The sequence below is a fragment of the Phoxinus phoxinus genome (genome assembly GCF_949152265.1).
Source record: "Phoxinus phoxinus genome assembly, chromosome: 11".
NCBI classification, from domain to species: domain Eukaryota; kingdom Metazoa; phylum Chordata; class Actinopteri; order Cypriniformes; family Leuciscidae; genus Phoxinus; species Phoxinus phoxinus.
The window spans coordinates 27,552,600-27,569,861 of record NC_136886.1 but is presented as its reverse complement, the minus strand read 5'-3'; the positions used below and the strand labels follow the sequence as shown (position 1 = coordinate 27,569,861).

The 17,262-nt window shown below is 37.1% G+C and overlaps 2 protein-coding genes across 3 annotated transcripts; one reads left to right on the top strand and one right to left on the bottom strand.

Annotated features, from left to right (window-relative positions):
* Positions 1 to 149: 149 nt before the first annotated feature.
* LOC307007209 (uncharacterized protein) lies at positions 150 to 2,394 on the top strand. Its single transcript, XM_079628971.1, has 3 exons — positions 150 to 330; positions 1,704 to 2,007; positions 2,106 to 2,394. The coding sequence occupies exons 1-3, from the start codon at positions 288 to 290 to the stop codon at positions 2,287 to 2,289; spliced, it is 531 nt and encodes a 176-aa protein (XP_079485097.1). The 5' UTR covers positions 150 to 287; the 3' UTR covers positions 2,290 to 2,394.
* On the bottom strand, positions 2,380 to 17,192 carry tmbim1a (transmembrane BAX inhibitor motif containing 1a). 2 transcript variants are annotated; one of them, XM_079628964.1, is made up of 13 exons: positions 17,055 to 17,192; positions 8,705 to 8,871; positions 8,576 to 8,671; positions 7,290 to 7,360; positions 6,058 to 6,122; positions 5,874 to 5,927; positions 5,733 to 5,783; positions 5,497 to 5,536; positions 5,082 to 5,119; positions 3,986 to 4,073; positions 3,801 to 3,896; positions 3,665 to 3,718; positions 2,380 to 3,539 (listed from the first exon to the last, which is right to left on the bottom strand). In XM_079628964.1, exons 2-13 carry the CDS (start codon positions 8,856 to 8,858, stop codon positions 3,390 to 3,392), a joined length of 957 nt encoding a protein of 318 aa, XP_079485090.1. In that variant the 5' UTR covers positions 8,859 to 8,871; positions 17,055 to 17,192; the 3' UTR covers positions 2,380 to 3,389. The 2 variants fall into 2 exon arrangements, with proteins under 2 accessions (XP_079485090.1, XP_079485089.1); XM_079628963.1 differs by having other exon boundaries at positions 8,576 to 8,871.
* Between the last annotated feature and the right edge of the window lie 70 nt (positions 17,193 to 17,262).

Genomic DNA, 17,262 nt, shown 5'->3' with positions numbered 1-17,262 from the left:
GTTGAAAATATATTCTTAGATGTGTTGGAGTCTACAATTCTACAACGTCAATTACACACACCAGAAAAGCGAATTTTGAAGCAGTTATTATGTTCATCTTTGAAAATGTACGTTTCTGATATATAACTAGATAATATAGTTTGGGGTGTGAGTACGTGCAGTTTATGTTGTAGATTAGTTATGTTTACCAGTACAAGCTTTAGGGAAATCTCGAGAGAACCACTGTCGAATTAGACTTCCGGGTTTGACGTCATTCCTGCACGCCTTCTCTTCCTTACACAACAAAGATGGCTGCGCCGTATAGGAAACTGATGAGGTCGACTTTGCAAGGTAGGTAAACAGGTTTACAAATAATTACATTTCTAAATTATTATACATACGAATGTATTGGCTGGACATTCTTGTTTTACTAATAAAGAATGTTTCAAACCGCTACGAATTTAAATTAAAGATGTATTTGCAGCTTACCTTGATAGTTTGACATTCATGCAGCAATAATCTAACGTTACTATCCACTGAATGAATGCAAAGAACAGGTTAAGCTAAATATGTGTATCGAGAACTCTGAGAAGACTAACTATTGTGAGTTAATATCTCACAACTCTGCGGGGAGGAAAAATCTGTATCGCAAGTTACTTAGAATTGCGAGATAAAAACTACTGCCAATTGCAAACAATTTATGACTTTTCCCTCACTAAGATATAAACTCCCACTTGCATGCAAAAAGTCATAATTGTGAAATAAAGTCACAGTTACCTTATATTATATATTCGTGGTAGAAACTAGCTTCCATAGTTCAACTGCTGACATCATCTGCACCCAACACCTATACACCTACTAACCTGATCAGATGCTTCCTCTGCATACCTTCTTTCTTAGTGGCTCAACATTCCGTTGTTATTTTGTTTTATGTTACACATTGGAGTTCATAAACCATGTGCTGTAGTAGATCAGTACGGTAAGAAAGCACCTGCCTAGAAAATAAATGTAGGCTCAATAAAATTATTAATTTAAGGGTTAGTTCACCCAAAAATGAATATTCCATCATTAATTAATCACACTCATGTTGTTTCAAACCCATAAGACGCTCGTTCATCTTCGGAACACAAATGAAAATCTTTTTGTTGAAATTTGAGCAATTTCTATCCCTCCATTGACACTGACAGTCTACACAACTGGCACCTTAATGCTTCAGAAAGTTCATAAAGAGATAGAATCAAGGCTTTTATTCACATATAAACATTCATTAACTCACACAACAGTTATGATAAATGGAAGCTCAAGCATGTTCGCTTGACATACGAGAACCGATGAGGTTCTTTCTTGTGTTTCAAGCCGGTTCAGTTGAGCTTCTGGTTGTGTTGGCTGATCAATGTTTATATGTGAATAAAAGCCTAAATCAAATCTGTTCATCATATAAAGCGATCGTGTCCCTTCAGACTAAACTGCTCAATTCATATGGATTACTTTTATGATTTCTTTATAAACTTTTTGAAGGGTTAAAGTGGTAGTTGTCTAGTTGTCAAATGGCAGAAGAAACATCTCAGATTTCATCAAAAAGATCTTCATTTGTGTTCCGAAGATGAACGTAAGTCTTAAGGTTCGGAACAACATGAGGGTGAGTAAATGATAACAGAATTAGAAATGTGGGTATTCTATCCCTTTAAAAATTCTTTAGCAACCTATATACATTTGTTTTTCAGGTTTGTATCAGGTATCAAATAGGACATTGTGGATAGGATCACACTTTGAGCAGACCCGTCCCAGACTGCAGGAGAATATTTTGCACAGCAGAGCTCTACACTGTGGACATTATGCCTTACAAACCATCACCAAGATGGAATCTCCAAAAGTTCTGAAACCACAGAAAGGAGCTGAACCTGAAAATAAGACCAATCAACAAAAGAAAGAAGAGGAGGAGGAGGAGGAGGATGAGGAAGATAACAGGCCTGAGTACATCCCCAAAAGGCAGGCAAAAAATCCAATGATGAAGATTGGATACGCATGGTAAGTGCAGCAGCTTAAATTGCATGTTTGAATTCTTTTAAAACAGTACTGAAAATCTATGAATTGAGTAGCAACTGACACTGAAGTGTTTTTCCTAGGATGATTGGCATGCCTGCTGGAATCATCGGTTTTATTCTGGCAAAGAGACAGGTGGATAAGAACCGACTGAAGCAGCTAAAAATCAGACAGAGAATGAAGAGATCTAATGATGGAGATTACGAGACTACCCGATACAACCCACCCCAGAAAAAAGGATCCAGTGAAAGCTCTACTTCTGTGTAATGACTCGATTGTACTAAAGAATGGCTTCATTCAGCACTTATCATCAGGTTGCCATGGAGACAGTGAACCATGCAGAATATAACAAAGACATTGTAGAAAGCAAGCCTTTATTATGGTGGACCTTTTGATCTTATAAACAAGGAGTTGATGAAGACTTTGTATTTAGGTTTGCAAAAGAAATATTTATGAATTTCAGTTTGAAATCTTTCATATATTTTGATGTAGTTGCAGTCATTACCATGCTTGATCATAAACATACAGAATACAACCAATATTATCGATTAAAAAAATCAATGAAATAACTGAATAATATTCGTGGTCCTTTTAATCGTGTACATCCTCACAATAATGACTACCGGTACATATAAAACTTCAGCCACATTGTTCCGAGAACATTGTGACAGAAAATACACGTTTACATTTATATCATTCTAATATATGACATATTTATTTAGATGTAGTTAACACTTTTTATAACAACTTATTTACAGTGTATTTTTGGCGCTGAACAAAAATGGAAAAGGCACCAATGTACATAACAATCTGTGACATTTATATAAGTGTAGTATCAAATTGAAAACATTTCCCAAAGCTAAAGCAAAAAAATTGTAGATATAGATTTATATTCTATATAAAATGTATGTGCAATAAATACTCTAAATTCCTAAACTGAAATACAGTTAGATTGTATGTACACAGCAGAAAACCTATACCCTTGTCCAAAATGTACCACACCCGTGTAACATCAATAGTAAACACAGCATATCTAAGTCTCTACAGTAGAAATTTGCATAATACAGACCCATTTCTAAAAGTGAGCATCCATTACCCTGACATGGACCTCAGAACACAGGAATGGCTACGTAATCTCAATAATATTGTATCAGAATGTATGCATATGGTTAGTTAATATAAATAATTAGTCATGTAAATTATATTCATCCCTTTGTTTGATCAGTATAATGCTAGATATATTTTACAAGTTCAGTATTATTTGAGTATATATTGGTTGGGAATTGACCGAGAAGACACTGCATTGTGAATAAACAGTAAAGCCATTATGAAAGTACAGAAAAGCTCCATCCGCCAGCTTGAAGCTTCTATCTTTCCGCAAATCCGATAATTTGCAGGAGGAAGAGGAAGATCTGGACAATGTCAACATAAAGGGAGAGAGCAGCAAACACATACTCCTCTGGGCTGATGGAGAGCTTCCTGTTCCCAATGAGCAGCTGGGTATGATAGGCCAGAAACTAATATTTAAAAACACAAAAACACAAAGAAGTGATTTTAGGATGGAAAGAGTGAACAATGTTCCCATGCAGAACCAAAGTCTTCCAAAAAAAAAAGGTGAAACTGAATTTGTGAATTGACATACCAGAGTGAATGCAATGGCTCCTATAGCTGCATAGAGCATGTGAAGCCATGGGACCTGAAAAACAAACGAAGAAAACAACAGTTAAATGAACAAATTACAATTTTTGTACAAACACAAGACGCAAAGTCATGCTTACGTATTTGAATGACAGCACGATGACCGTAATGATGCCGGTCACAAACACCACGATTCCGAGTATGGTGAAAAAGCCTGCACATTTAGTGAAATCCACCTATAGAAGAATAGAAAAGCATGTTAACACACACTTTGACACAAGGCTTTAATCATGCTGCTGTCGTTCATATTTAATATGCACCCCACCTTAGTCTGAAAGCAGAAGACTGTTACCGCAACGCACACGACAACAGTGATGCCCAGGGCCAGGAACACTGCCTTAGTACTGTAATAACTGCAAACACAAATTGATCACTTTATTTTAGTCCTCTTTTACATGTATATACCCAATGTACTTATTGTAGTAGTAACTGATTACATGTAATGTGGATTACATAATCAGATTCCAAAAATTAAGTAATTGTAATCACATTATATTACGTTTTAAAATACTTTTAATCAGACTACAGTTACTTTTTTATTGATTACATGTTATTCTCACACTGAACAAAAAAACTTTTTTATCTTTTAAATTTACTTTCTAAAAAAGCCTCTTCCAGGTTTGTGGAATTGCACACAGTCCAGCCACTAAGTCGTAAGCCTATCATTGAATACTGAGACCCACACAGCATTTAATCACTGGATTTACAGAAATCATTGCAGTTTTAAGAAGTGTTTTTTCAATAATGCAACATATTGCATATACCAGCTCATGACAAATACATTAATCATTATTGTATTTATCACTCAGTGAGTAACCACGTATTCCTGTCATTGGAAGGCTTTTTGTCTTTCAAACACATCAAAATTTACAAATTGATGTAATTTCATATTTACATGCAATGCAGGGATTCCACAACTTTTTGTGTCAGCTGATCCTCTTTGACCCAATATATTTACTTAAAGTATTTAAGTTAATAAGTTAGGTCAATAATAATAAATAAATAAATAATCTAATTTTAGAGTTCTCTGATTTCGGTTGACGGTCACATGACATGCAGGTAAACTTTTTTATTTTATTTTATTTTTTTACTTTTTTAGGATTCAATTAATAGCTTAATTAATAGAACCCCAGTCTGGGAAACCCATTACCAGGCAAGTATCAAATATTTAAAATACATTGGTGGCAGCAAAGCATAAAAGGGGGGTGGAAACAAAACTTTTCTATCATTCTATCACATGGACAAAGAATGTAAATACAGTATATCCATTGAAACACTGTCGACAGTCCTCATGCCATAGTCATGCTATTTTACTGTTTTCCCCACCCACTGTATCTCATCGTGTGTGAGACATGCCTCACCTTGCAATATTTCCAGTCATGAACGATAAGGCGAGTGTCTAAAATGAAACAAAATATGCAATGTTATTCAAAGACTTTATGTAACGTCCTTAAAGGCATAGTCCACCTTAGATCACTTGCTCACCCTCAAGCTGTTCCAAACATGTAAGAGTTTCTTTCTTCTGATTAACAGAAAAGACCAGACAGTTGACGGTAGCCATTGACGGTATTCCATAGTTTTTTTCCTACTATGGCTACCGTCAACTTTTTGATTACCAACATTCTTTAAAGTGTCTTCTTTTGTGTTCAGAATTTTGATTTGTGGGTGAACTATCCCTTTAATACTTTCACCCCATTACATGAAAAAACAATATTGGCCATTACAGGTTTGGCCACATTTCCACTTAATTAATTCGAAGTGAATTTCCCAACTCACAAAAATGGCCAACAGGATCAGGTTCCATGGGAAACGCCTCCTAAAAAGTGACAGAGCAAATGCTAAATCCTTTGTTTCACATGACAACTTATGTTTGTAGTGGCTTTTTTTAAATGAGGGCTTTAGTTTTTAGATTAAATCAGTTTTTTGTTTATACTGTGGTATGATTTTTGTGTCACTAAACTATGAGCAGTAGCTGCTATGAGGTTGATTTAGAAAAGGAGCGATCATCTCACCTGGGTCCCTTACAGCAAACCAGTACGATGTGTGTGACAAAATAGATAGCACTGGAAAAAAATATAATTCAACATTTGCATTTAATGTTTTAAATGTAAAGTATTTGACAATGTGAACAAACAAATGTCTAAGATTCTTACTATGAAACCCAGTAAATGGCTGGATTTTTCCTCACATACACTCCTACGGGTTCCCTGTATGAACAAAAACACACATCTGAGTTAAATCACAAAGTGTACCTAAACAAGCAGTGATAACGTTTAACCTTTTTTTTTCTGTGAACACAAAGCACATGAAGTAACCACACCAAGAACAGAGACTCACACAAATGTGAAAACAGCCACGACGGCAGCTGTGACAAGAAGCTGAGCAGAAAGGATCAGGTAAACCTGCAAAACACAATGGAAACATTATCCTCCATTATAATATTCACACACAATTCTAATTCAAGAGGACCTATTATGCCTTTTTACAGGGTCAACTTTCATGTTTCTATTTGAGCATGAAAAAGGTCTGCAAAGTTACAAATCCCACTCCAAAGGGAGCTATTCTTTATATTAGTAAACTCAGTTTTTATGAACTCCCTGAAACGTTTCGATTGTAGTCTTGAGTTTTCTTTCGGGAACGAACAATATTCCTCATTTAAATAAAGCCCCTTTCACACAGAGATTCCGGAAAATACGTGGATAATGTTGAACGTTTGATTTTGGTTCATTCACACTGCCAGTGATTTTCCGGAATCTGTGAGTGCGTTCACACACATCCCGTAAAGACACGTGACGTCAGGATGTGCTAACTCCTGCCAGATGTCAGTTCTGCTGATAACTCTTTGTCATTTCTACAGGGAGATGAGTCCATACTCCCCAGTAGCGCCACTGGGTTTGCCGAGTGGCTCGTTCCCCATAACATAGGTTGTAGAAAGGCCCGTGCGATGACACGTGCTACGACACACCCCTTACGGCATTGGTCCTGGGTTTTGTTCACACAGGGCGCGTTCCGGGACTGATCCCAGCAATGTAACTAGGTCCCCATCCCGGCATTAATCCCGGGACGTGTTTGCGTTCACACAGAAGGCACTCTTACGGCAAAAAGTTGTTTTTGCAATTTTACGGCAACTTCCCAGGATCAATGCGCTGTGTGAAAGGGGCTTAACTGTCCAAGAGATGCCGATTTTCCACCCGGATCTATCAAATTAATTAGGCAAAACTGACACCATTGTTAGAAGCTGAAAGGTGTGATTATGGTAAAGGGCATGACATTTCCAAAATGAGTTAATTGATCCCGCTGACCAAGTAGGAGGGGCTTCATAGAGAGAGGAACTAAACAGAGGGTTGCGGACAGACTGGGAAGAGAGGTGTTGCAACAATACAAAATATGTGAAAAAATAAGGTGTTTTTGAATAATCAAGCATGAAAACCTATTCTAGTAGACCCCAAATACTATATCAAGACTTTGTAAAAGGGCATAATATGGCCTCTTTAATCTTAAAAAACAGCGTTCTCATAAAACTCTTTTACTTTGAAGATGATGCTAATAATAGAAAAATGGTTCCTTACTTTCCGTATAAAACTGTGACGAACACTTGTACTCTCGAATCCATCTGTGGTGGTAAATCCTTCATCGTCACCTGTAACAATCATGTTTTCAGTGAAAACTACATCGTATGAAGCTTAAAACCATGATCATCTAAACAAAGATTAAAATAGTAAGTAATATTTATTGTGTGACATTTAAATCAATATACATTTTTAAATGATAGTTGGGTGTCATTTCTAAATAGTTTTACCCAATATGGTTTGTTAAAGTTAGTGTACTTGTTTACAGTGCCAGTGAAGAGCATTTTTTAGATGAAATATGAGACATGTAAATCAAGAGAAATCAAATATCACTAACAAATCGAATGTGCTATTATTGTGTGTCATTTCCAATTGTATTAAATTATGCAAAAAGTGTGAACATTTTAATAGTCTGAATACATTAAATGCTAGTTATGAAATTAGCACAAGTAGCAAAGATAAGCAAATAAATATGTTAAACAAGAGTTGGCCATTATATTCCAAAAATCCGTGAATATTGAACATTTGAGATGTGGAAGGAATTTTCATGAAAGGGGGAGGCAAAATTCTCATGTGATGCATGTATGTCCACTATGTTAGTGGACAAATTAAATAAACTAGTGAGAGTGTGGAAACTCTGTTAGGATTATTTGTGCCAACTATGTAAAGGATAATGTGCAGTCAAAATAAACCCCGGCGAAGTCTTTAAAGTGACAAGGTACAGCCAGCAACTATTTTTGCAAAAGTTCATACCAAATAAATAAATGGACATTTAAATTATTTTATTAAATTGCAAGAAAGAGATCAGAGTTATATACAAGACATGAAAATTCAAAATAAGGAAATCGGTTGCCAGGGACAACAGTATAATTGTATAGTGTCATTAAAAAAAATGTTTTTACCACAGCTGCGACTGACCAATGAGAATAAAGTATTCCAGATACCCATAATTAAACACTATATTACTGGCCCAACAACACTAATCTGGTTAGAGCTATAATACAGGGAATACATTATGAAAAATGTTGACTTCAGTGTAAATTAAATTAAATTCAATGCCCCGGTTTATGATCTGCTAAAATTACATTTCCTGATTTTTTTTGTTGTTGTGCTAATTTAAGTAATGAACCACATCCTAAACCACTTTGCTAAGTTGTAAACAACATAGTAAGCTGGCCTGGAGGACAACAAATATAGTTCTTAAATGTTTCAGGAGCATGAACACAGTGATACTAAAAGGCTATACAAGTGAAGATTTACTAGATATAAGAAATAATACAACTTGCCTAAACCAGATGGAATGACAGGGATGACTGGTAGACTTGGTGGCGGGTATCCCGCAGGCTGACCTCGGTACGGATCATTGGGCTGTGGGGGCTGACCTCGGTACGGATCATTGGGCTGTGGGGGCTGACCTCGGTACGGATCATTGGGCTGTGGGTAAGGCGGTTGTCCCCCATACGCACCGAAGCCATAAGGAGGGGCAGAAGCGGGGTAACCTCCCCCAGGCTGAGGGTTTGAGAGCAGCCGGGAATCATCGTAACCCGGAGGGAAATCTGACCTTGACATGCTGCTTTAACTCCTGTTGGGTAGATAAGATACCATTTGTGAAACTAAAGTGCAGATGCAACCAAAGTTAAAATCAGATGTGCACCAAAACAAAAATATATTCTTTACAAGTACTCAAATAATCAGGTGTTACCCATTTTAACCAAGAAAACTTGGTTAAACAAAAATTATCCCATCCAGCCCTAAAATATATTATAGGTTATCTGTTATGTTATTTGGTCTCCCTACATAATTTATCTTTGAAATGCATAGTTGCAATTATCTTCTTAAATGTAATATTTGTTTTGTTTGTTTATGCTGCTGTAACAACTTTATTTATCCCCAAGGGGGAAATTTAGATATCATCTAAACACCTTAAAGGGGTGGTTGGTACTGGTTGCGATTTCACTTTTTTAACTTTAGTTAGTGTGAAATGTTGCGGTTTGAGCATAAACAACATCTGCAAAGTTACAACGCTCAAAGTTCAAAGCAAGGAAGATATTTGCTTTTAAAGAAATCGTTTTTTAAGGACTAGGCCAACAACAAACGGCTGGTAGGGACTACACGACACTCCTCCCGGGTTAGTGACATCACTAACCCTAAAATGTACATAAACCCCGCCGCAAAACATGCAGTCCATGTTGAGAAGAGGAAGATTTGTTGTAGTAGAGCACATTTGTGAGTCTGCTCAAGCTGACGCATCCTCTTTTTACAAGCTACGTAACACAAATGCAATAGCATGTCACTCTGTACTGTAGTCATCTTACAACAGTTCCCAACTTGAAACATTTCAAAATGTACCTGAATGCGCCTTTGGCTAAGCCACGCCCTAGAATGTAGATTGACTAATCACAGCGCAGCCAAGAACGAGCTCCCACAGAGGTCCAACACTTTTTCACAGCGCTCCATTGACTTTAACACAGGTGTCTCATATTTTTGGTCTCGGCAGGCTATTACCGTCGTAGTTTTATCAAAAATATGGTTAAACGTTGTGCCTGGGGCATTTGTAACACAGATACGCGTTTCCCAGAGAGGTTGGAGGGGGGTGTCCATTTTTTTCCCTTCCCAACACCGAAGTGCTTTTAACCTTACTGTGAAGTTATACTAGTTAGACAGTTTTAGGTTATGATTTCGGTTCTCTACCCTAATTGTTGATACGCTAGCACACGCTGCTAATAAATACAACTTTATACTCGCGTAGTCCGTTTGCTTTGTAATAACGATTATATAAGACCTACCAAGCTTTGCATGAACAGTGTTGCTCCTTGATATTGTTAGTCCCAGCCTCTGTCTCGATTAGGATATGTGGTGGTTAATTTTTTGACTGTGACCGTTATGATTTTGCCTCTATTTGGATGCCTTGTTGTTGCTTGCGTTTCACCGGTATGTCTTGAATATAGCCCCGAACGCATACTGCAGCCCCTTTCTATCGGACACTTTATTTGCTGCTTTATAAAAGTTTGATAAAATTTCAGCAGGAAGAGTTGTCACAGCATAAGCCATGTTGATACCAAACCAGAGCCCAGATGAAGTTGACGGACGTAGCAACAGTAACTAAGGGGGACGGGGCTTAGCCAAAGGTGAATTGCTTTGCATTTTGTGACTTTCATTCAATTAAAGGACTTTGAAGATTTCTTAAAAATAGTTTTTAATCGTAATCAAATGTTTAACAATTGTTTGTAAATTTCTTACATTTAATGTAAGAATTCTTTATTGTCCACCGGGGTGGACATTTTTCTTTGGCTCACCAAACGTACAAGACAAATAAACATACAAACAACGTCTCAAACATAATAAGGAAATATTTCTGGATAAATAGAAAAAAGATACAATGTAAACTATCATAATGAGAATAAATATACTTAAATACATTAAGATAACAGCTCATTTGTTATTGTCACTTGATTTGATTAAGGATGCTAATGGCATTTGGAATAAAATATTTTTTTTAAGTACTTTTAGCCAGAGCGCCTCCCAGACTTCAAAAGTTCAAACTCGCTAGAGAGGGGGTGAGTGAGTACTATCTACAGTAATTTTCCTAGCTTTCTTCCTCGTTCTGTCAATGTATATTTGGGTCAGGTGTTTTTGTGGTTTTCCAACTATTTTACTAGCCATTGACACTATCCTGTTAAGCTTTTTCTTAAGCTTGCAGTTTAAATGGCCAAACCAAGCAGAGAGATGAAAAGTTAAAACACTAGTTTCAATGTGTGAGATATACACTAGCTCAATAATCTGAGCACTGACACCCAGGCAGTTCAGTCTTCTGAGGAGACCAAGTCGTTGTCAGCATTTCTTAAAAATAAAATCTGTATTATCTGTAAAACTCAGGTGATTGTCAAGAACCTTACCTAGATACTTAGATACTAGATACTTTTTTTGTAATACCTTTCTAACTATTTTTCTTTTTTTGTAAGAATTTTTCTTTCCTAATCATGAAATTTGTCAGTGGTTTTACCGGTTCCAATTGTTCTAGAATTAAGTTATTAAAGTGAGAAAACAGGGAAAATAATTAAAGGGGTGGTTGATTATGATTTCACTTTTCTAACTTTAGTTAGTGTGAAATGTTGCTGTTTGAGCATAAACAACATCTGCAAAGTTACAAAGCTCAAAGTTCAAAGCAAAGGAAGATATTTGCTTCTAAAGAAAAGAACTACAGCAAACGGCTGGTAGGGACTACACGACATTAGTGGCATCACAAACCCTAAAATGTACATAAACCCCGCCCCCGGGAACACGCAGTCCATGTTGAGAAGAGGAAAAGTTGCTGTATAAGAGTACATTTGTGAGTCAGCTCAAACTTTAGCATCTGTCTTTTCACATGCAATAGAAAGTCACTCTGTGTGCATCTCACAACAGTTCCTATAGAGAGCCTAAGTCCCTCCCCTTCCGGTGGACCACCATGGGACCTTATTTCGGAAAAATATTGTATGGTAGTCAATGGCGAGAGACAACAAATATTTTGATCTCGCTTGAATTGTGCCCTGAATTACACATATGGTGTTTGCAAATTTTTTTTTTTTTTAAAGATACATTTTAAAGTCAAGAAAGTCGCAGTTTGATGTAAAACTGTTGAGGTATAAGACTCTGAAAATACATAATTACAAAGACTACAAACCCAAAAGGCGCACATGTGACGTCATACCTTTTCTCTCAATGAATGAAACTAACTTTACTGAAGCTAACGTCTGTAATTTTTTCTATAGTCTTACGTTATAATCATAACGTTACGCCGTCATGCCTGAGTGTTTTGTACCAGACTGCACATATACGAGCAACGGTGACGTACAGTGCGAGACGAGAGATGTAGTTCATTGAGCAATTTTCATGACTTTCTTGACTTTCATAATTATCTTTTAAATTGACAAACATCATATGTGTAATTCAGGGCACAGTTCAGACGGAATAAAAAGATAAGTTGTCTCTCGCCATTGACTACCATACATATTTTTTTCCGAAATAAGGTCCCATGAGCCGGAAGCGGAGGGGAGGGACTTAGGCTCTCTATACAAGCGATTTATAGATTACCATGACAGAATATCCTAATTGAAGATATAACTCCACATCAGCAACATATATTCATCAACTAAACATTCAGAGACGTCCTGTTGCATTCTACATGTTGTCACTTCTGCTTGAGTCTCTCCATCTTTGTCTGACTCCGTTTTAACATTAAAGGCAGAACAGTTTCTGTCATTTTAGCATGTCTGCGTGAGGAATGCCCTGTCGCAAATGGCACCCTAAGCACTCGTGGTCTTCCTCTGAGTCCGCACTTTTGTGACGTAAAGCCGCTTTGCATGTCAGGAAGAAGTCTGCTGCGGAGTGCGCATCAGTGCGGGCTTGGCAAAAGTGCGCATAGAGGGCGCAAATCGACCGCAGAGGGGGTGCTCGCGAGCACCCTTCTGAGAGCCAAAATGACAAATGGGACACCCTACGGTCTCACGGACTTAACGGACACGCAGCAGCCATTGTAAGTCCACAAGGCCGAAAGTACATATGAAGTGTGCCATTTGGGACAGGGCTGTAATCGCAGCTGCTAACACACACAGGAGCTCTTGAAACCCCGCCCTCTGCAGCAGCTCATTTGCATTTAAAGGGCCAGGCACAAAACGGTGTGTTTTTGCAAACCCTCAAAAAGTGACAACTTTAACATGCCATATAAAAATATCTGTGGGGGTATTTTGTGCTAAAACTTCACACACACACTCTGGGGACATCAGAGATTTATTTTACATCTTGTGAAAAGGGCATTTTACCACCCCTTTAATAAATCATTGCAGGTGTGAGAAGTTCAGCGAGTTTCATTTTTGAAAACAATTCAGACATAAATGTAAAATGACTAGTAGAACATTTCTGAGAGAGCTCTAAACTAAGAATATCCTTCCTGCTTCAAGTTCAACGTCTTTTCCCATCAAGACTTCTGTAGTAAATATAGCAATGTGGCTGGGGAGGTTTTGAGAGGTCCAGATGCACGACACAGATAAGTGGACATGAATTCACTCTGCAAGTCCGCCTACGCCCAGTGCAAGTCCACACCCAGTGTTTTGAAAGGTTTCTTTCCATTTTAATCCCTACAATGGCATGCATAAAAGACATGAACTGAAGAGTTTTTGGAAATAAATTATCTGGGAGTACAATCTCCTTGTTATTCAATTCATTTATGCAAGCGCCACTATTATTATGTAGGCCTGTATGTAGTTATTATCTGTTGGTTGTAGGCCTGTCACAATCATACATTTTGTGCTGATGATAAATGATCATACTAAATACAGTAGGCTCCACAAATATTGGCACCCTCTTAAATATGAGCGAAACTGACTGTGAAAATTAGTGTTTAGTTTCTCCTCTTAGTCTTTCATTCAAAATATTCACAAAAATCTAACATTTAATTAGTCAAATAGTTGAAAGGAAAAAAAATCTTATCATAAAACAAATTTTAAAACTTTTTTATTTTTTTTATTTTTTTATATATGAATCACCCCTTCATTTAATACTTTGGGCAACCTCCCATCTTCTCATATAATGCGTAATAATATTTAAAATATTTAAAAAAGTCTAACATTTAATTGAAGAAATGTGGAATAAATTAAATAAATGTTTTTTTCACAATTTTTCACAATTATTGGCACCCCTACAAATTCTGAGGAAAAATCTGACAGAAATATATTCCATATGGTATGTTCACATTAGTAATCAGGAACACTTAAGTGATAAGTCATGACTTCCTGTTTCACTTCACAGCTAAATATGAAGTGAAACACAGGTCAAATTCTAATAGTCATCCATCACTGTGGGAAAGACCTGAGGATACAGTAATGATGTGTGACAAAAGTTGTTGAGCTGCACAAATCATGGTCTTGGGGTCAGAAAGTCTCCAAAACTATGATCAGACCTCACCACTTGTTTGGGAAGGTTGCAATTAAAAAGCATATGGTGACCTCAAACAGCAATCTCATGCAACTACAGTTTGTCAGGTGTTAAAGCTTTTCGGAAAAACACCAGAGATGGGTTTGGCATGGACAGAAACATAGCCATGTGGAAAAGTACCACATCCCCACTGTGAAGCATATGATGGTGGAACTTTAATGCTGTGGAGCTAATTTTTTTCTAAAGACTCTGGACAATCTCTGGATACATGGTATCATAAACTCCAAGTACCAGCAGATTCTTTCTTTCAGCATGAAAACTATCCAAAGCACATCTCAAAATAAAAACAATAGTTCACTGAATACAATATTTGTAGAACCCACTGTTATTGCGATTAACGACTTAATTCTGTTTTGTTCATGTTCCGAGTGCAAGCCTAATATGTTATTTGGTGGCTTACTAATACTAAATATTTGAACTGGAACTCCAACCCCCCTTGAAATTCACTCCCTGGACTCAGAACCCTGCATTTCCAGCCTTGAATATAATATAACATAACATAATATAATTTATATGAGGGAATACCTTTTGACTAAATGCATTTAGCCAACATTCTTTTTCATATTATTTGGTAAATGTGATTGAAATTTAAACTGCACAATTATTGTGGTTAGCCTATCTCAAAAATATTACAAGAAAGAATAATCAAATGTGTAATCGAATAGCCACAATAAGATGATTACTCAACAATCGTGACCCGCTTAGTTGGCTGCCACTTTCACTCTCACAGTTGTGATCACAGCTAAAAAAAAGCATTAACCACATTTTAAAACGGTCTTCCTGGAAAGAAACAGCCGACAAGGCACAGCCCATGAAAGGCCTTACAGTAAGTGGTTTGAAAACAACTAGCATTTCCTCAGCAAGTAAGTTTTCCTATGCTTAAGTGAAGGAAGTCAAATTTTGGAATTTGAACATTGGGCCTACTTGTTTTTTTACATGTTAATGCAGTACTTGTACACCAGGATCAGCACTTCCTCTTATCAAACAGATGTAAAGCAGCTCACACAGAACCACACAGTGAGGTCAGCATGAACATGTGACATCTGCTAAGGAAAATCTGATTCAACTGGGTAAATCGGTCAATAATTTACTGAAAGTATCCTGGGAAAAGGCGTTTCTACATTTCATGAGCTGGGAGGAGTGACTGACAAATTCACAATCTTTAAAGAGCAAATAAACTGAGTCATAGCCAGTTGCTAAAGGACCAAATTATTCCAGGATATGTGACAGAACTCTAAGAACAACATAAAACCTTAATGTCAACTTTTTACTTTCAGACCATGCACATTGAAGGACTTTCTTGTGTATCTACCTCTATGGTATGCAGGCTATTTATAATGTTTACAAATTCAAAAACATGGATGGTGCTGTGTAATTCAAGCCGGACTGGAAAAGAATGTCTTCCTTCTTGTTTCAGCTCAACACTGCCAGCAGCATGAGTCAAGCAAACCCTCCACACACTGTTACACCATGTACTCTGCTAAGCAACCATTTAAATATATAAGTGGAAAATAAACTACACTTTCCGTACTGGTCCACCCTGATGCATGAGATTTGCCAAAATGTTATGCAATCTGTCATGTTCAACTAAATATTTTATTCACGTGTTACACAGCATGTTTGAGCTTCCGCAAGAACCAATTAAGTTTATTCTCACAGGTCTAGCAGGTTCGGTTGGGATGTTCGCTGATCAGTGTTTATATGTGTAGAAAAGCCTACTTTTAATCATATAAATTCAGCATACAAAGCGATTTAATCTCTTTAGAGAATTTGGACTGAACCGCTCAATTCATATGGATTAGTTTTTACGATGTGAACTTTTTGAAGCACCAAAGTGGTAGTTGTGTAGTAGACAGTCAATGGAGGGACAGAAATCGCTCAGATTTCATCAAAAATATCTTCATTTGTGTTCCAAAGATGAACGAAAGTCTTACGGGTTTGGATGGAAGAACATAAGGGGGAGTGTGTTAATTATTGACAATGGACTTTATGCACGGCTGCACTACTTCCTGAACTTTAGCCACCTCCTTTGTTTCCTGTCTGCCATTATTGGACAAACTGATTAATCCAGGTGTGCCTGACCAACAACAATAATCAGAAACACCTGGATTAATCAGTTCGTCCAATAATGGCAGACAGGAAACAAAGGAACTGGCTAAAGTTCAGGAAATAGTGCAGCTGTGCATAAAGTCCATTTTCATTTTTAAATTTTAACTAACCCTTTAATGCAATCAATCTGAAACAACAACAACAGGCTGTTTCAATACCTAGTAGGCCTAAGCTGTTTTCCATCATAATTGCATTCAATGCCTAAAAGTTGTTTAGCTACTAGCTAGGCAGCTCAGAGGTTTTGAAACAAGCCACAGACGGACGGCAGGTCCCACTCCTAATGGGGCTGGAGGAGGGCATTTTAGGAAAGTGTTATCTTTATCTTGCTCCCATTTTCCTACAATACAAGTTCATCTTTAAAAATACACTAGAAGTCAATTAAGTTATAAATACATAACTTAGACTAGAAGCCAATTAAGTTATGAAACAGGCTAAGTCACGACTAAAAGATGTGATCGAAAGCTTTTTGACGTCATCTTGAACATGTTCACATATCTTGCCCTCACTCACCCTTGCAAATATTTACCATGGTAACCGTAGTTTCCGCCTAAATAACAGCGGCTACATATATTTTACTACTGTAAAAGCTTAATATATCAATCATTTGACGTAAAAAACCTTTTGAACAGTATTTTATGTTTTACAAGACCACGTGATGATACAATGTAGCAATAATATTCTTACCACGCGCTGTCTGAAATCCAGAAAACTTAATACGATCGATGTCGAAGCTTGGAGAAAGAAATCAGACGATAAAATCCTTCAGAATGAGCCTATTGAAATAAAACCCCGTAAGTTGACACCCTGATCCTTCCTTCAGTGTCACTTCAACAAACCAGCAGTCAGTCGATGACGTTCATTTTAATAGTGCTCATGATGCTTATACAAGCCA